A 19,200-nucleotide genomic window follows, 5' to 3' on the forward strand; every position below is an offset into this window, starting at 1 on the left:
GCCCCTTGAGATGCTGTCCCACCCCTCTCTCGCCTGAGCATTCCCTGTCCCTTCCTGGGTCCTCAGGTGAATGGTTTGTAAACATTTTACCCAAAGGGATACAGAAAACACAGAAATGTAGTCAGATACACGAGGAAAGGAAAACAGAAGTGTCCAAGAGTCCTCCCAGCCAATGTCATGCTTTCAGCTTGTTTTCTATTCAAATTGTTTTGTCTCCTTCTGTTCTGTAACGGGTCGCTCTTCTCTCACTGAGTAGCACAGTGTGAATATCCATTCATGTCGTCAGATATTTTCCCCCAGTTTTATCTTAAATGCTGTGTCCTAGACCACTGAGAGCGTCCTGCCTGCCCTTTCATCAGATGCTAGGAGGTTTCTAACAGGAAAGGCAGTGCTGCTGTTAACTGCTTTGCCAGCTACATTTTCGTACAAATCCATGTTTGTTCCCTTAACATCCCAGAAGTGGAATTGGCTGCCAGGAAGGATCTGTGCTTTGCTGAGGTCTTGGACTCTATTTTTCTGGCTTGGCCTTCTGAGAGCACCACGGATGGTCTAGCCATAAATCCTGGTCACCTTGTCTCAGAAGTGCTTCAGATTCCACCGCCACCATCCCTCCAAGTGCCATCCCAGGGGTCCCTTCTCCCCCTCCCCCTTCTCTCTGTGCGCAAAGCTGCTGGAGTTGGATGACATAGACGTGGTCCCTCTGCCCCAGCAGGCTGCAGCCCCAAGACTCACTGAGTGCCTTAGCCATGCCCTCTGACTTCCCCACATGTCCATAACCTGTGCTCTCTCCCTCTGTTTAGACCTTGGGCTTGGTGCCCTCAAGGTACCTAAGGAGGCTGATGATGGAGGCAGGGCCACCTGTGGGAGCGCCAGGAAAGGAAAGCGGCAGCACGCTTCCCCCCAGAACCCGCTCCTGGACTGCAGCCTCTGCGGGAAGGTTTTCAGCAGCGCCAGCTCCCTGAGCAAGCACTACCTGACACACAGCCAGGAGAGGAAGCATGTCTGCAAGATCTGTGGCAAGGCCTTCAAGCGCCAGGACCACCTGTATGTTGGAGTGTGGTCAGGGGGCTGGCGGGGAATGGGCGAGCTGCTCCTGGGTCTCCCTTACCCCAGACCAGGCCCCCCAGCCAGCCGTCCAGCTCCCTGGATGGCTGGGAGCTGTGCACGGACGCCCCTCTGTTCTTACACTGCCCGCTGTGGAGCGCGGGGTCCACACAGCCTGGGACAGGTCCCTCCGCCCAGCCAGCATGTTCCCACCAGGATGGAAACCGCTGCCTTGATTGCAGGCAGGACCCTTGTGGGTTTCAAGACATATACAGGTTCACTCCAAGGCAATTTTGTCATGCAGGGAATTGGGCGAACTATATAGAGAAATGCTCGGAGTCCCCAGCAGGTGTCCAAGGAGGATAGATCTGCGTCTCATGAGGCATGTGTGTAGGACTAATTCAGGGGCATGAGAGATTCCAAAATGCCTGTTTCTAGAATATGGCAATGGAGCATTGTTTTTTCTTACTCCTTTAAAAAAAAAAAAAAAAACTCTCGATTTAAAAAAAAATAAAGCCTCTTGTAAGAGTTAGAAGCCAGAATTCCTTTGTTCTCAGTATCTTGGAAATGATGAGCCTTTCTTGCTAGCGAGACAGGACAGACTTTTTTCAAACCCAGAGACTTGACAGTGGGAGATGGCAAGCCCTTGCATTTTTAGGAGGCTCCTAAACTCCTTCTCTTCAGCTTCCCTCAGAAGGGTTTCGGGAGGAGGGCTTCTAGAGATAACCCCATGTGCCATGCGGTTACTGTCCAGGTTAGGGCTGTTGGGAACCTAGGGCAGGACTGACTGACTTACTTGTTCATGCTTGTAATATGTTAACATAGCCAGAAGTAGGATGTAAATGTAGAAATTACAGGAGGCACATTGCTAGAAAGTTTTTACCGATGGGGCATCTGTAATCTTTTTTCCCCGGGGGGTAGGCTCCAGGTAGCAGTCTCCTTGGAGGAGTGCTAGGAGAAAGCAATGACTCTTGGGCTAAAGGAAGGGTTGTGGGGAAGTAAGCATCTCCTTGAGCGTATCCTGCAGAACCTTAGTCCTTAGGGACTCTACAAGAGGCTATTTGAATAAACGCTTCTGTGGACAAATAAGTCCGAGAGACATAGGAGGTGAAAGAGGGGTTTGTCTCCCTACCGCGTGGCTTTCAAATTTGCTGCTCTGATCCTCCAAGGAGCAAATAGTGTTTGTTCAAAACTTGCTTGCCAGCTGAGCCCACGTCCTCAGGGAGCCACTCTGGGGGACTGGTGTTCCTTGGGAACTCACTTTGGGGAACGCAAGTCGGCCTTTCATTGATTTTTTTTTTTTCCCTCCGACGAAGGGTCTGCTTAAAGGTGAGGGACAGGAGTGCCCCTTGCATTTGGCCATCAGTGGCCGCTTGGGTCTCTCCTCATGGGGGCGGGGGGGCAGAGCATGTATAGCTTCTGATATGGCCTCACCACTGCCCCCTGGGGACACCCTTGGGGCCCCCGGGAAGCGGCAGCGGAGGCTGCCGCTGACTCACTGCCCCCCCTCCCCCCCACCGTGTGGCTGCAGGACCGGGCACATGCTCACCCACCAGAAGACCAAGCCGTTCGTGTGCATGGAGCAGGGCTGCAGCAAGAGCTACTGTGACTACCGCTCCCTGCGCCGCCACTACGAGGTGCAGCACGGCCTGTGCATCCTGAAGGAGGCCCCCCCGGAAGAGGAGGCCTGCGGGGAGTCCCCGCAGGCCCACGAAGCAGCCAGCCAGCCTGCGCCCGCTGGCCTGCGCGCCCCAGCACCCCCGGAAGCCCGGTCCCCCGGCTCCCTCTTGCCCAACCGAGACCTCCTGCGCTGCATCGTTAGCAGCATTGTCCACCAGAAGATTCCCTCGCCAGTCCCGGCCGCCGCAGGGCCCGCAGACGGCGGAGAGGGCAGGACTGTGGCCTGTCTCTGTGCACCCTCTTCCGGGGCCGCCTCCTGCACCTCAGCAGGCATCCCTGCGGCTCCTGGGAACCTGAGCACGGACGTTCCGGAGGAACCTCGCCCCCTGCGGAAGGAGCCTGCCGCTGCCATGTTCACGGCTGTGCACTCGAGAGGCGTGGAAAACGGCGGCTCCGACTCCACTGAGTCCGAGCCGGTGCTCCCGCTGCCGCCCAGCCTGGAGGGCTGGCCTGAGGGTGGTCCCCTGCCTGCCTGCCTCCCTCTTTTCCGAGGCCAGACTGTCCCTGCCAGTTCCCAGCCAGCTGGCCACAACTTCCAGTGGCTCCGGAACCTGCCTGGCTGCGCCAAGAGCAAAGGGAACAACGTGTTCATGGTCCACAAGACCCCGTCGATGCCGTCCCGGGAGGGTGGCGAGTCAGGCCCGGGGCCCAGCAGCATCTCCCCTGCAGGGGAACCCTCCCCCAGCCCAGGGACTGTCAATCTGGAGGACACATTGCCCTTCCCTGCCACACTCTTGAAGGCGCCTGGGGAAGCCTCCGGTGATCCCCGATATGCCGGTGGGGAAGACGACGCCTGGGTTTCCAAGAAGAGCAAGTTTGACTGTGACTCCTTCTCGTGGCAAAACCCCGGGGAGCCGGGCCTTCAGGATGCCCAGAAGCCGAGTGGGCTCCCGTCGGACGGCACGCCTCTCTTCCGGCAGCTGTTCCTGAAGTCCCAGGAGTCTCTGGTGAGCCACGAGCAGATGCAGGTGTTCCAGATGATTGCCAAGTCCCAGCGGATCTTCTCCCAGCTCCCTGGGTCCGAGGGCAAGCAGGCTGCCCTAAAGCCCCTGCCGGGGCCCTGGCCGCAGCAGCCAACGCCGCTGGCACCCCCCGTCGACTCTCTCCATGCTGGCCCCGGAAACCTGGAGCCAGAGGGGTCCCCAGCCCGCAGGAGGAAAATCACGCCTGTGTTCCCCAGGGAGGCCTCCCCGGCCAGCACCAGACGGGACTCAAAGGGAGGACCTAAAGGGGCCATCGCTCCACCGTCCCTCACGGCTTCATCATTGGACACCCCCGGCAATCCAGACATCTCCTCTCTGGCCAAGCAGCTGAGATCCACAAAAGGGACCTTGGACCTGGGGGACATCTTCTCCCCTGGGGGCACACGGCAGACCCAGTTAGGTGGGGAGGAACCCTTTGGAGCCCCACTCTCAGGGAAGCAGGCCCAGGCGGAGAACAGCACGTCATTAGGGGCCACAAAAGGGGAAAAGAGCCAGGCCTGCGCCCGGGGCGGAGGCTACAGGCTCTTCTCCGGCAACCCCAGGTCCCAGCGCTTCTCAGGCTTCCGGAAGGAGAAGGTGAAAATGGATATGTGCTGCACAGCCTCCCCGAGCCAGGTAGCCATGGCCTCCTTCTCCTCGGCCGGGCCCCCAGCAGAGCCACCCCAGGACTCCAAGTCCAAGCTGACCATTTTCAACAGAATCCAGGTACCTGGGCTCTCCCTCACGAGACCCAACACCTGCCTGTGCTCCAGCCCGGAGTCTCATTCCTGACTTGCTCCCGCATTTACTGGTTGGTCGGGCATCATGTTTCATCTCAGGGGTTCCTCCAGGGCAGGTTTAGAGAGGTGGAAAGGAATGTTCGTGGAGACTGTGGTCCCTCCTGCCCCCTGCCCCCCAAAGAGCTGAGAACGAGGTCTTTCGAGTTGTCAGATGCTTTCTCCCCAAAGCTTTTCCTGCTTGCTTGCTGTTTGCCTTTCACTTCCTTTTGGATTGGCCTCCTTCAGTTCTTCAGAGGATATAAAGGTAGAGGGCCTGCCCCCGTAAATATTTCTGCGTGCAATACCGTCTCTCTCCTGATGGGAGTCACGGTCACGACCCCGGCTGGCCCTGCCGAGCAGTAGTAGCCTGGTTCTTGCTGGTCCTTGCAGATGGCACAGGGTCTGGGCACAGAGAGGGGGGCCTCTCTGTCTTACCCCGGCCCGAGGTGCAGCACCCTTCCCGCCACCCCCACAGCTGCCTTTTTTTTTTCTTTTTTCTTTTTTTTTTAAACAGCCTGTATCATTTAACTCACCATTTAAAGTGTATCCTCCAGTGGCATTCAGTATATTCACAAGGTTGGGTGTCTGTTACTGCTCTTCGCCAGAACGTTTCATCACCCCCAAAGAGGCCCTGGACCCTTCGTTGTCCTGCCCAATCTCTCCATCCCTCCTGGCCCCTGGCAACAATGAACCTATCTTCTGTGTCTGCAGATTTGCCCCTTATGGGCATTTCGTGTAGTTGGAGTAGTTGAAAATCACACACCGCGTGGCCTTCTGTGCCTGCTTCTCACGCTTAGGCTGGTGTTTTCAAGGCTCGTCATGCTGTGGCACCTCTTGGTGCTTTGCTCCTTTTTGCGGCTGAGTGACACTCCCCGTACGGCTGGGTCATGTTTTGTGAATGTGTCCATCAGCTGTCGGGCGTTGTTCCCGCAGCTCAGTCTGTGTGACTGCTGTGAACATTCCCGCACAATGTCCACGTGCACGTAGGTTTCCCTCTCTCGGGAAATACCGAAGCGGGGCATTGCTGGGTCATATGGTGACTCAGTCTGAGGGACTGTGGGACTTTTCCAGAGAGGCCACACCACTCAGCGTCCCCACCCACAGCACAGGAGGGCGCCAGCCTCACGGCCTCATCAGCCCCGCTTGTGCTCCAGGCTTGTTCACCCAGCCGTGCTTGTGGCTGTGACTTGGCATCTCAAGTGCCACTTGCCCCAGCGACTGAAACTGCCCAGCACCTTTTCATGTGCTTAGTGGCCATTTGGAAAGCCTCTTGGGTTACGTGTCTTCCAGATCCTTTGCTCATTTTTAAGTTGCGGTGTTGGACTTTTCATTGCTGAGCTGTGTAGGAGTTCTTTATATGTTATGAATACAAGTCCCTTGTCAGGTCATGACCTGCAGCGATTTTCTCCCATTCCGGGGCCGTCTTTTCCCTCTCTTGATGGGTCCTTTGACGCATGGCAGTTCGGACTTTTGATGAAGTTGAATTGTCAGTTCTATCTTTCTGGTTCAGTGCCCCCCACCCCCAGGGCACTGGGTCCTCCTCCAAGGTCACGGAGAATTGTACCTGGGCTTTTGTCTCAGAGTCTGACCGTTGGAGGTCTTGTAGGCCTCCTTTCCAACATGGTGGCTCAGATGTGTTTTCATCTTCAGGGTGGAAATATCTACCGGCTCCCCCATCCGCTGAAGGAGGAGAACGTGGCAGGTGGATGGTAAGTTCAGAGGACACACCCCACCCGGCCTGGGGGAACTCAGACCCTCCGATTCCTCTGGTGGCTCTTGTGTGCTGGGCCTGAGTCACCAAGTTCTGGATGCTTCAGTCCTGAAGAGGTATGCATCCGGCCATGAAGATCGGGGCACCCCCTCTCCACTTCCCAGGGTTTATCAAGTGTTAGCAGGGGATCAGACTTAAATAAACAAAGAGAAATTAGTGATGGGGGCCGAGTCTCTTTCTCCCGTTCTTCCCTCCTGCCGTGTTTCCCCACAGTAACCAGCAAAATGGGGGCCCTACAGACTGGGCAGAGCCAAGGAGCACTTATGTCTGCAAGAATTGCAGCCAGATGTTTTATACAGACAAAGGGCTGAGCAGCCACATGTGTTTTCACAGCGACCAGTGGCCATCACCTCGAGGGAAGCAGGAGCAGCAGGTGAAGTGTTGCGCAGTTGGCTCTGTGCTGCTGGGGCTTCTGGGAGGTTTTCGGGGGGTACGCGACCGACCAGACGTCACTTATCTCAGGATGGAGGTGTGCCCCTTGGGGGAGCCTGGGCAGGGGGCCAGGAGTCAGGTCTGGGCTGCTCTGGAGCGGCCTAGCTGGAGCCGCTCTTCTTCCTGTCCTGCCCACCAGTGAAGCTTACAGAGCCGTCGATTCTCTGCATTCAGGTGTTTGGCACGGAGTTTTGCAAGCCACTGCGACAGGTGCCGAGGCCAGAGGGGGATGGGCAGAGTCCTCCAGGAGCTAAGAAGTCCTTGGACAACACGGCTGTGGCCCCTCCAGGGATCCCTGTGCCCGTAGCTCCAGGGAACCGACCCGTCGGGAGCACCGCCAAGGTGGGTGCCGGTCAGGCCGCTCTCTTCCTGCTGCTTCCCCTGCCTGCTGGCCGAAGTGGCCGAGGGAAAGCCCGGCCAAACGTCCAAAAACTCTTTGAGTCTTGGAGCGAGCTCATTCAGTCACTAACATCCTCTGCTCCGCGGTGTCTGCCTATGGGAGCAGCGCTGCAGACTCTGGTGACTGCGCCTCCCCGGGACCTGTTGGTCCGGTAGTGAGTAGACCTGTCCGCCAGGCTGTGAGGGGGACTGGAGGGAGCAAGAGAGCATCCTGAGGGGGCACCAGGGATTCAAACTAAGGAGGTCAGGGGTTCTTCCCAGACGAGGTGTGGGAGCAGAGACCTGGAGGAGAGGAGGAGTGGGACTGGCAGAGAGGAGCAGAGATCGCATGGAGGTGACAGAGAGCATTGCAAGTTCACATGCCCGGTCTCTTCAGCCCATACTGGAGGATCCCGCCGGACAAGCCCGGGGGTATGGGGACAGGTTGCATGGATATCTTTGCTCGTCTTGCAGGACCTATTGCTATTTTTCATTTGCTCAAGCTGTGGCCCTCTCTGCCCCCCACTATCTAAGGGCCAGGCATTTTGACAACTGATACTGGCCTCACCTATTTTCAGATTCCCCTGAGTCAAGGCCTCTCCTTGAGGGCACGGGTGTGGGGAGGAATCCTGTGGCTTAGTTAGGGTCTGGGGTCTGGCTCAGGTGCAGAGGCCCTGTTCTGCTCCCTATTCTGAGGGCCCCAGGCATGGACGTGCTAGGCTGCAGGTCCTGTGTCCTTCTGTCGTGGGAGTCCGTTCCCTCTCGCCCGCTATCCTAAAGACATCTGTGTGGCGGGGTGCCTCAGGAGATCCCCTGAGTTCTGAACTCTCTTCTTCCACAGGGACCAGAGAAAGATGGGGAAGAGAGAGACAGCAAAGATGGCAGCCAACACCGGAAGCGGAAGAAGCGCCCCCAGTCCAAGGCATTGTTCATCCCTCCTCCACCCTCGTCCTTTGGGGAGCCAGGCCTGGGGGGATGCCACCAGAGCTGTCTGCGGTCTCCGGTGTTCCTGGTGGACCGCCTCCTCAAGGGACTGTTCCAGTGCTCCCCTTACACGCCGCCCCCCATGCTCAGCCCCATCCGGGAGGGCTCAGGGCTGTACTTCAACACCCTCTGTTCCACCTCTGCTCATGCTGGGCCTGACAAACTCATCAGCCACATACGTGGTGAGTGACGCCGGGCATGACTGTGGTCTCTGCTCCAGGTGGGGCGGGCCTGCGGGGGGCCGGGTCCCCTCCCTCCCACCGCGCCGGGCCTGCTATGTGAGCCCCACGGCTGTTCGGGAGAAGCCCAGCACCCCCTGGGACCGGCAGTCTTCTAGGTGCAAGAATTTTACAGCCAGAAAGAAAACGCAGGGACTGTTGACCCTGACCACCGTCCTGCTCGCCCTTTGAGTAATTTTACCAGTTTGGGCCAGAACAGAATTCATACACCATACAAATCACCCCCTGGAAGCAGACAGTGTTTCTTTAGTATTCTCACAGCTGTCTAATCCTAGGGCAGTTTTGTCGCTCCCAAAAGAAGCACCAGATCCACGCAGTCAGTCACACACACCCTGGGGCCCCCTTTTCCCCCTGCCCTGAACAACCACTCCTCTACTCTTTCTCTCTATGGAGCTGCCCATTCTGGACATTGTGTATAACTGGGCTCATACCTTGGGGGACGTTTTGTCTAGCTTCCTGCCTCAGCCTCCACAGACATCCATGTGACAGTGTATGCCACAGCCGCACGCCTCTTTAGGGCCTGATGACATCCCACAGTCTGGACATGGCACGTTCTGCGTACCTGTCCCTTACTTGATGGGCATTTGGGGCATTTCTGTCCTCCAGCTGCTGTGAGTTATGTGCTCCTGAACACCGTGTTCAGGTGTCTGTGGGACATGTTTCCTTTTCTCCCGCGTATGTTCCCAGGAGGGCAGTTGCTGGGTCATAGGGAGCTCTGAGTTTAACCACTTCCGTCACCACCAGACCATTTTCCAAAATGACAGACATGTTTTAAATTCTCTCCAGCGTTGTATGAAAGTTCCAGCTTCCCCACATCCTTGTCAGCTGTCGTGGTCTTTCTTCTCATGTGACCATCCTGCTATGTGTAAGGTGGTTTCCAGCTGCATTTCCCTGATGGTTCCTGAGACTGAGGGTCATTCTGCGTGTTTACCATCTGTTTGTAATCTTTTCAGATCCTTTGCCTGGATTTTGAATTGCGTTGTTATCTTTTTATTATTCAGTTGTAAAAGCTTCTTCTCTATTCTGGAATGAACGCCTTTATCAGGTACATGGGTTTGCAGACTCTCTCCCATTTGGGGCATTGCCTTTTCATTTTATTTGTGGTCTTGTTTGTAGCACAAAAGTTTTTAATTTCAATGAAGTCCAATTTATTTTTTGTCACTTGTGCTTTCCTTGTTGTATCTAAAGTTTTGCCTGAGCAAAGATTGCAAAGATTTGTCTCTCTGTCTTCTTGTAAGAGTTGTATCATTTTAAGTCTTAAATTTATGTCTGATCCATTTTGACTTTTATGTATTGTGTAAGGTGGGAGTCCCAACTCATTCTTTTGCATGTGGCTGTCCATTGTTCCAGCGCCACTTACTGACAATGCTGCTCCCGGGGTGCCTGGGGGGCTCAGTGGGTTAAGCCTCTGCCTTCAGCTCAGGACATGATCTCAGGGTCCTGGGATCAAGTCCCACATCGGGCTCTCTGCTCAGTGGGGAACCTGCTTTCTTCTCTCTCTCTCTGCCTGCCTGTCTGCCTAGATGTGATCTCTTTCTCTGTCAAATAAGTAAGTAAAATTAAAAAAAAAGAAAAGAAAAGAAAAGAAAAAGAAAATGCTGTTCATTTCTTCTTGAATTGGCTCTGCACCTTGTGGAAAGCCGATTAACCATAAATGACTTGAGATTTTCTGTTTTAATGCAGACATTTACAGCTATGAATTTCTCTCATAGCACTGCTTTAGCTGCATTTTACAAGTTTCAGCATGTTATATTCTTATTTTCATGTATCTCAAAGCATGTTCTGATTTTTTTATGTCTTTTATAAAAATTTTATTTTTGAGAGATTTATTTATTTATTATTCAAGTGGGGGTGGGGTGCGGCAGAGAAAGAGGGGGAGTCAGACTCCCTGCTGAGCAGCGAGGCCGATGCGGGGCTCCATCCCAGGACCCCAGAATCATGACCTAAGCCAAAGGCAGACACTTAACTGACTGAGCCACCCAGCCGTCCCTGGTTTTTTTGATACAGTGATTATTAGGGAGTATGTTGTTTAATTTCTGCCTCTTTGTGAATTTTCCAAGTTGCCTTTTTAAAATTGATTTTTAATTCTGTTGTGGTCAGAGAATATACTTTGTATTAGTTCAGTGCTTTTACTTTTTTCGAGGCATTTTTATGGGCTAGAATACATTCTGTCATGGAGAATGTTCCATGTGTACTGCAGAAGAATATATTCTCCCAATGATGAGCAGAAAACACTGTAGATGTCTGATATGTGCCGTTAGTCCAAGTATTCTACTTCCTGTTGGCCTTCTGCCTGGTTGTCCTGTGCATCATTGAAAGTATTTATATATTTAAGCTATTTTTTTAAGATTTATTTATTTGAGAGAGAGAGAAAACACATATGCGCGCCTGAAGGGAAGGGGCAGAAGGAGTGGGACAGAGAGTCCCAAGCACACTCCGCATCAGGCACAGAGGCTGACTTGGGACTCGATTCCACACAACCTCGAGATCACCCCCCGAGCCAAAATCAAGAGTCAGTCAGTCAACCGACTGCACCACCCAAGCGCCCCTCCAACTATTATCTTTTAATTGTTCATTTTATTCTTTAGTTCTATCAATTGTTGCTTTATGTATTTATGGAATCTGATTTAGGTGCATTATTTTTATATAATTGCCATATTTTCCTGATGACTTGACCTTTTATCATTATGATAGGATATCATTTATCATTTTTACAAGAATTTTGTCATTTTCTTGAGTAATATTTTTTGTTTTAAAGTCCCAGTTTGCAGGGGCACCTGGGTGGTACAGTCATTAAGCATCCAACTCTGGATTTCAGCTGAGGTTGTGAACTCTGGGTGATGAGGTCACCCTGCGTTGGCTCCACACTCAACAAGGAATCTGCCGGAGACTCTCCCTCTCCCCCTTCCCTACCCTGCTCCCTCACTCTTTCTCTGTCTTGCAAATAAATCTTAAAAAATAATAAAGTCTAATTTTCCTGACATTAGAATAGCCATTCCAGGGCTTTTATGATTGTTTTTCACTTGGTCTGATTTTTCCTGTTCTTTTACCTTCACCTTGTGTCTTTGAAAATAACACGTGTCTCCCACAGACAGCGTCGGTTGGATCATATTTTTATATCAGTCTGAGAAACTGCCTTTTGATTGGTTTGTTTAAGCATTCTCTTTTATGAGCCAGTGATGCAGTTAGATTTATATCTGCCATTCTGCTTTTTATTTTCTATAGGTCTCATGTCATTTTCTCCTTCTGTTCACCCTTTTCTGCTTTCTTTTGTATTCAGTGAATATTTCCTTGTAGAACACATCGTTTCCTTTAATTTTTCACTTTCTCTTAGTCATTTCTTAGGAGTTGCTGTAGAACTTAAAAAGATACATCTTAATTTATTAGAGTATGCTCAGTTGTATATTAATTTAATCAAATATAGAAACATATAATTCCATTTCTTCTAACCCTTCTGCTATTATTGTTGTATGGATATATATAATATTATGTTATATATGTATATACACATATATATTAGAAACCCAGAAATACATTGTTGTAATTATTACTTTATGTAATTTTGTGTTATAATAAAGAAGACAATAAAGGAAAACAGGCATTATTTATAGGGGTGCCTGGGTGGCTCAGATGGTTGGGCATCTGCCTTCAGCTCTGCTCGTGATCCTGGGTCCTGGGATTGAGCCCCAATCCGGGTTCCCTGCTCAGTGTGGGGTTTGCTTCTCCCTCTCTCCCCCCACTGTCCCCCCTGCTTGTGCTCTCTTGCTCTCTCTGTCAATGGAGTCTTTAAAGAGGAGGGGGAAAAAGGAAAGCAGGCATTATAGAGTTTGTTTTATTGCCCTTCTCACTTACCATTACTGATAACTTCATTTATTCCTGTGGATTCAAGTCACTGTCTGGGGTATCCTTTCTTTACTGTACTGCAACTCCTTTTTATTGCCACACATAGTATATTTCTATATTTTATAGGCCCACAATACATACTGTTTTATGCTATTGTTTTTCGAGTCCATTAAAAAATGTCATTATAATCTTAAAATTACCCATATAATTACCTTTACCAGCACCCTTTGTTTTTTTGTTTTGATTTACTTACTATCTCCTATTGTTTGCTTTCAGTCTAAGCAACTTTCTTAGGTGTCTATTATCAGTATGGAGATACAATGTACATAAAATTTATTCCTTTAAAGCATGGAATACAGTGGGTTTTATTAGTCACAGGAGACCTGTGCAACCATTGCTACTGTCAGGTTTCAGAGATTGTCAGCACTTCCAAAAGAAGCCCCACACTCCTTAGCAGCCATTCCTGTCCCTGCCCCCCACCCCCACCCACAGGTAACCTCTAGTTTACTCTCTGTCTCTGTAGATTTGGCTAATCTGGACATTCCATATACTTGGAATCCTGCAGTATGTGGTGTTCTCTGACTGTTTCCTAGCATAATGTTTTCAGGTTCCACCTGTGTTGCCGGGTGTGTCAGTATTCCATTCCCTTTTATGACTGAATGATATTCCACCTTTCTTTCTTTTTTTTTTTTTAAAGATTTATAGAGGGTAGGGGGCAGGCAAAGGGAGAGGGAAAGAGAGACTCTCAAGCAGACTCCCCATTGATCATGGAGCCCAACTACGGGGCTCAGTCCCATGACCCTGAGATCATGACCTGAGCTGAAACCAAGACTCAAGACGCTGAACCGACTGAGCCCTCCAGGCTCCCCTCCCCTTTACTATTTCTTATAAGACAGATCTGATAGCAACAAATCTCAGTTTTTATTTATCTGAGAATGACTTTATTTCACAGTTATTTTTGAAAAGTAATTTGCTGGATATGATTCCTGGTCGATAGTTTTTTATTTTCAATGACTTGAATATGTTATCCTTCTGCCTTTGGACCTCCGTTGCTTCTGACAAGAAGTCAGCTGTCAACCTTACTGGGGTGCTCTTGCGTGAAGCAAGTTGTTTTTCTCCTTTCACTTTCAAGATCTCTATCTTTGGCCTTCAGCATTTTGCCTGTGATGGATGTGTCTAGACATAGAGCCCTTTGTGTTTATTCTCCTTGGTGTTTATAGTTTCCTGGCTGTATATATTGGGGTTTTGTTTTTGTTATTTACCAAATTTGGGCAGATTTCAGCTGTTGTATCAATGCCATGATACTTCACATGTTTTGTCGTCCCTTCCTTGTCTTTCTCCAGTACTCTGATTACACGTATTTTGCGGCACTTAATGATGACCCCCATTTCTCTGAGGCTCACTCCATTTTTCTCCATTCTTTCTTCCCGTCTTCAGATTACATAATCTCCAGTGATCTATCTTCAGATTTGCTGATCATTTCTCCTACCAGCTGAAATCTGCTGTTGAGCCTAATCTTGGTTATTGTGCTTCTTTTTTTCCTGAAGATTTCTTTCTTTTTGAGAGTTGGGAGAAGGGCAGAGGGAGAGAAGGCATCTCAAGCAGACTCCCCACTGAGCTCAGAGCCCCATGCGGGGCTCAATCTCATGACCTTGAGATCACGACCTGAGCCAAAACCAAGAGTCAGACACTTAAGTGACTGAGTCCCTCAAGCACCCTGGTTATTGTGCTTTTTTAATCCCCAAATTTTCACTTGGTTCTTTTAAAAATCTTCTGTCTCTTTACAGTATTCTCTCTTTGATAAGAAGTCATCATACCTCCCTTTAATTCTTTAAGCGTGGATGCTGCTGAGAGAAGAGGTCCCTCTCCTTGGGTGCACCTGCCTAGGGTGAGGCACTCCAGGTAGAGCTTCTGTTAATGGAGCTTGGCCTCCAGTGGGGAAGTGATGGGCAGATGCCATAGACTTTCACTGTTCTTACCAATATTTGGTCATTTTCTTAAATGAGTATTTCCTAAAATGCTGTATGCCTTTAGGACAGCTTCCAGAGACCTTAGCTTCCTGTTCTATAAAATAATTTTTAATCAGTTAATTTGTCATCTTGCTGAGTTCCTCTGCCTCTTCCATGCAGTTTTTTCTTTAAATTGTGTGTTATCAGGGCACCTGGGTGGCATGGTCGGTTGAGTCCCCACCTCTTGGTTTCACTCAGGTCATGATCTCAGAGTTGTGAGATTGGGCCCCATGTCAGGTTTGTGCTCAGCCCCAAGTCTGCTTAGGTTACTCTCTCCCTCTCCATCTGCCCCTCTCCCCTGACTTCTCTCTCACGTAAATAAATCTTTCTTTAAAAATTGTGTTTTATGATGATAAGAAGTTAACATGAGTCTCCCTTAAGTGAGTAAGTACTCAGAACATCATTGTTGATTATAGGGACCACGTTGCACTGTGGACCTCTAGAGCTTACTCATCTGGCTTACCCAACACTTTATGCTCATTGATCAGTAAATACCCACTCCCCACTCTCCTAGCCCCTGGCAACCACCATCCCACTTTTGATTATATGAACTGGACTATTTTTTAAAGATTTTCTTATTTATTTAGAAAGAGTGTGAGCATGCATACGGGTGGGGGGAGGGGCAGAGAGAGAAGGAGAAGGAGAGAATCTCCAGCAGGCCCCGTGCCGAGGGCAGAGCCTGATGTGGGGCTCAACCCCAGGACCCCGAGATCATGACCCAAGCCAAACCCCAGAGTTGTATACTCAGCCAACTGAGCCACCCAGGTGCCCCTGAATTGGACTATTCTGGATACTTACATAAGCAAAGTCATGCAGTATTTCCTTCTCCGTGCCTGGCATGATGTTCTCAAGGTTTATTCGTGTTGTTGCCTATTGGAGGTTCCTCTCAAAAAAAAAAAGGTTGACTCGTATTCCATCCTATGTAAATACCACATTCTCTTTACCCACTCCTTTGTCGAAGGACATCAGATTGTTCCCACTCGGCTGTTGTGAATAGTGCTGAGTAAACATGGAAGTGCAGTTATCGCTAAGATACTGGTTCGCGTTCTTTTGGATAAATACCCAGGGTGGGGGTGGGGCGCCGCCTGGGTGGCTCAGTCAGTTGAGCATCTGCTTCTGGCTCAGGTCATGATCCCAGGGTCCTGGGATTTAGCCGCACGCACATCGGGTGCCCTGCTCAGTGGGGAGTCAGCTTCTCCCTCTCCCTCTGCCATTTCCCCTGCTTGTGCTCTCTGGCTCCCTCTCTCTGTCAAATAAATAAATAAAATTTCAGAAAAAATACCCAGAAGTGGGATTGCTGTATCTTACAGTAGTTCTCCTTTTAATTTTTCGAAGACTCTCCCTACCACACAGCTGTAAAGAGCCGGTTTTTAGCTGTGCCACGAAGGCAGGCAGAAGGGCCTTATGGTCAGTCTTCCTGAGGCTTTTGTTCTTGTCGCGTTTTCTAGATCAAGTGGACAGCTCTTTCGGCATTTGCATGGTAAAGGATGACACCAAGATCAGCATTGAACCGTAAGTTGGAATAGACTTAGCACTAGAGGGTGCGTCCTTCCAAAGTGGGGGTGCTTCTACCTGCCTTGCGGGCCTGTATCAGTTTTCCCGGGGCTCCTTCGTCACAGGAGATCAGGTCTCACTATGGAGCCTCCCTAAGAGAGAAGTGCACTTCTGTGGGTGTAGGTGGGAAGCTCCCCTAGTATTCTTTCTGTCTAGACATACCATAGCTGGGGCCCCGGGGACAAAATGCCCAGGACCCTGGGGTTCTAGGTAAAATTGGTGGTGGTATGGTCCAGACTTTCGAGTGTCCATAGGGTGTGGCTGGATAGTATGGCCGTGGGTGTAGAAGCATGAGAGCTATCAGCATGTACTCCCCTGTCCTGGACCCGCAGCGACACCTGAGGCCAGAGATATGGCAATAAGGAAAATGAGAGGAGGGAAAGAAGTACTCCTTTGAGGGGTTTCTGGAATGCCTGTACGTATCTGTCAGGGATGATGGACACTGAACACGTCTGGCAGATGGCACAGGGTTTGCATCGGGCAAGGCTGTGGCCTGAGAGAGGGGAAGACCACCTGTATCTGTTTCATTTCCCGTCTTAGTCACGGGTGTCTTTCCCACGTGTCTGTGTGTGCGGCGTTGTTTCAGACACATCAACATAGGAAGCCGGTTTCAGGCTGAGATCCCAGAGCTCCAGGAGAGAGCGCTGGCAGCTGCTGACGAGCACGTTGCTTCTCTGGTCTGGAAGCCATGGGGAGATGTGACGACCAACCCAGAAACGCAGGACAGAGGTGGCTGAGGCTCTGGGGCCAAATTCCAGTGGGCCCTGCTCCTAGCCCCCACCCCATGTCTGAGGACATCTCCTCCCAATTCTCCCCTCGGGCCCAGAAGCAGTACCCGGGGTGAGGAGGCGGGAGGGCGCCCCTTGGTGCTGCACGGCTTCTCCGCAGCTACAGTCTCCCGCCCACAAGCCCGGTCGGCTGTTTGGCTGTTTGGGGAAGGGTTTGTGCCTGTCCTTCTTGTCCCTCCCTTCCCTCATCCCACTTTCAGCGGAGATGTAAGGGGGTCAGTGACAAGGAGCCCGCCCTCTGTGCTGTCGGGGAAGTCTCCCCGGCACTTGCTGACTCCCTGTCTCCTCTCTCACACTCTGCTGGGATGGCTGCCGGACACAGTCACTGAGCTCTGCAACGTGGCCTGCTCCAGCGTGATGCCGGGAGGGGGTACCAACCTTGAGCTCGCTCTGCACTGCCTGCACGAGGCCCGGGGCAGTGTTCAGGTGAAGTGGAGGCGGGGCCAGGGGCAGCGGCTGGGGGTGCCTGGGGGAGCTGGAGCGGCAGGCGCATGCCCTGTGTGGTCTGCTTGGGCAGGCCACTGTCCTTCTTCCCGGTGGCTTTGGGATCGGTGTGGTCCTCATGAGCTGCAGGGGTGGGCTCTGGTGTGACAGCAGTGCCGGGCTCCACCAGCACACCCAACTCGGGTCCTGAGCTCATCAGGTTTCTTACTGAGCTTTCTCTCTTCGAATAAAAACCTGTGTATGAAAACTGCTGGTGCATTAGAATTGCCTGTGTCTCCTCTGAGGACCCTCCTCAGTTTGCTGAGTAGTGGGAGAGGAAGAGGCCCATCACCGAGCCAGTGCCACGGTCCTGCTCTTTCTTGAGCTGAGAGGCAGCGGCTGGCACATAGTAGGTGCTCAACAGAGCGGGCAACCCACCTTTCTGGGGTTCCGCTGAAGGCTTGGTAATGAATGTTGTGATGTGGGGGCCGGGGCCAGCTTTGGGGCCCCAGTATTGCTTTCATGCTCATGTTGTCATCTTGAAATCCTTAGTAAGTTTTGGACAAGGGTTTTCATTTTGCGCTGGGTCCCACAGATGCCACAGCGGGCCTGAAGGGTTACTCTGGGGAACAGGACAAAGTCCCTTTCTTTATGGGCTTACATTTGAGAAGAGCCAAAACAGCAAATAGTTCCGGAAGGTGGCTGGATAGCGATTAGCGCCATGAAGGAAACAAAGGGGGCGGTGGGCAAGGGCAGGGCTGTTCCAAATGCTGGTCCTTGATGGCAAGAAACGTGCACCACAGGAGCAAACCCACACAGCCACTGTCTCCTGGTCGGGAGCACCTTCCCGGGAGCGTCCACGGCAGCTGCGCTCAGCGGTCACAGGTGTGGGCTGGTCCGAGGACCCACCCCACTGAGTATAGGGCTGGGGAGTCTTCGGGAGAGCCGGCGGTGGCTTCGGAAGGAAGGAAGGAACAGAGGCAAGACTCTTCCTCCCCTCTGTGTAAAGTATCCTGCGGCCCCTCTTGTTCCAGGTCGCCCTGGAGACCCTCTTATTGCGTGGGCCCCAGAAGCCACACACTCACCCGCTGGCCGACTACCGCTATGCAGGTGACTGGGCGGGGGGTGTGGGCGTGGTTTCTGCCCGGCTGAGACCTCGTGAAAACAGTCCTGACAGCAAGCTTCACCTGTGCCTTTTGGGAGTTCTCTTGGGGCCTTCACCTGCCTTTCCAGAAAGGCCTTCCCTCTCCCTGGGGTGGTGGGGGGTGAGGGGACAGGACTCCGTGGGCCTGTTTTCTGCTAGTTACATCCTGCCTTCCCCCTTTTCCGTTGATTCCCGGGGTGGGGGGCATGCCCAGCCTGGAAGGGGATGCCCCCGGGCCAGGGAGGGGAGGAGGCAGACTGAGCTTCAGGGGTGAGAGTGGATGTGCCAGCCCTGGAGTCAGGCAGTCTGGACCCTCACCCAGTGCAGGCCTCCGTGGCTGCCTCGGTAAAGCACAGATCATGAGGGCCCCACCCGCTGAGGTTTTGTGAGGACTGTAGCTGATGAAGAAAGTAAGGGGCTTAGCAGAATGTTTGACACATGATCATGCTTAGTGATGGCAACTTTGGGAAGGACGGTGGTCTGCACGTCAGCCCCGTCCTGTCCCCATGCTTGACTCTTTCTCTGATAGGTTCTGACATCTGGACCCCCATGGAGAAGAGGCTTTTTAAGAAGGCATTCTGTGCCCACAAGAAGGACTTCTACTTGATACACAAGACGGTAAGGTGAACGCAGGTGCGCTGGCATAGACAGGGCCTCGCCTTGCGCAACTGAGCCCAGCTAGAGCAGAAGGCCCTGCCATTCACATTGTTGTGAATACCTCCAAACAGTACAGAGATGTGTCAGTGCTCAAATAAATGAATGCTCCCATTCTCAGCTTGAGGAATGCTCCAGTAAAGGGCTCCGTGTCCTCTGCAGAGCCTCTTCCTGGCGGCTAACCTTGGCCTGTCTGCTTGTGAGCCTCAGGCTTGGCATGGTCTGTATGCCTCTCTTGCTCGCCCGTGCACGTCCTTATGAAGGCCGAGATCCTTCTACACCAGATGTCCTGCGGGGTTGTTCTTCCGTTAACCTGATGACCACCGACCGACCCATGATCCAAGTGTAACCTTGGATGTTTTCGTATACTTACACCCACACAAGACCATCACCACGGTCAAGATCACATCAGTCCCCCCCCCATTTCCCATACCCCTTGGTCCTCTTTCATGCCACCCCTGTCCCTAGTCAACTCCTTGTCTCCTTTCTGTCCCTGTAAATTGGTTTGCATTTTCC

General features: G+C 51.9%; 1 protein-coding gene across 6 annotated transcripts in view; it reads left to right on the top strand.

Moving 5' to 3' along the window:
* ZNF541 (zinc finger protein 541) overlaps positions 1-19,200 on the top strand; it is a 41,903-nt gene that overhangs the window by 14,781 nt on the left and 7,922 nt on the right. For 5 of the 6 annotated variants that reach the window (XM_045077101.1, XM_045077104.1, XM_045077103.1 and 2 more), the window contains exons 4-14: positions 801-1,044; positions 2,576-4,412; positions 6,116-6,174; positions 6,450-6,609; positions 6,843-7,010; positions 7,888-8,212; positions 15,570-15,633; positions 16,262-16,404; positions 16,786-16,889; positions 17,921-17,996; positions 18,560-18,648. In XM_045077101.1, the coding sequence (XP_044933036.1) occupies positions 801-1,044; positions 2,576-4,412; positions 6,116-6,174; positions 6,450-6,609; positions 6,843-7,010; positions 7,888-8,212; positions 15,570-15,633; positions 16,262-16,404; positions 16,786-16,889; positions 17,921-17,996; positions 18,560-18,648 (3,269 nt within the window). The remainder of the gene's footprint in view (positions 1-800; positions 1,045-2,575; positions 4,413-6,115; positions 6,175-6,449; positions 6,610-6,842; positions 7,011-7,887; positions 8,213-15,569; positions 15,634-16,261; positions 16,405-16,785; positions 16,890-17,920; positions 17,997-18,559; positions 18,649-19,200) is intronic. The other variant, XM_004767467.3, reaches the window with a different exon arrangement.

The sequence above is a fragment of the Mustela putorius genome, unplaced genomic scaffold, assembly GCF_011764305.1.
Source record: "Mustela putorius furo isolate JIRA1106 unplaced genomic scaffold, ASM1176430v1.1 tig00000196_pilon_pilon_pilon, whole genome shotgun sequence".
In the NCBI taxonomy this organism is placed as follows: Eukaryota; Metazoa; Chordata; class Mammalia; order Carnivora; family Mustelidae; genus Mustela; species Mustela putorius.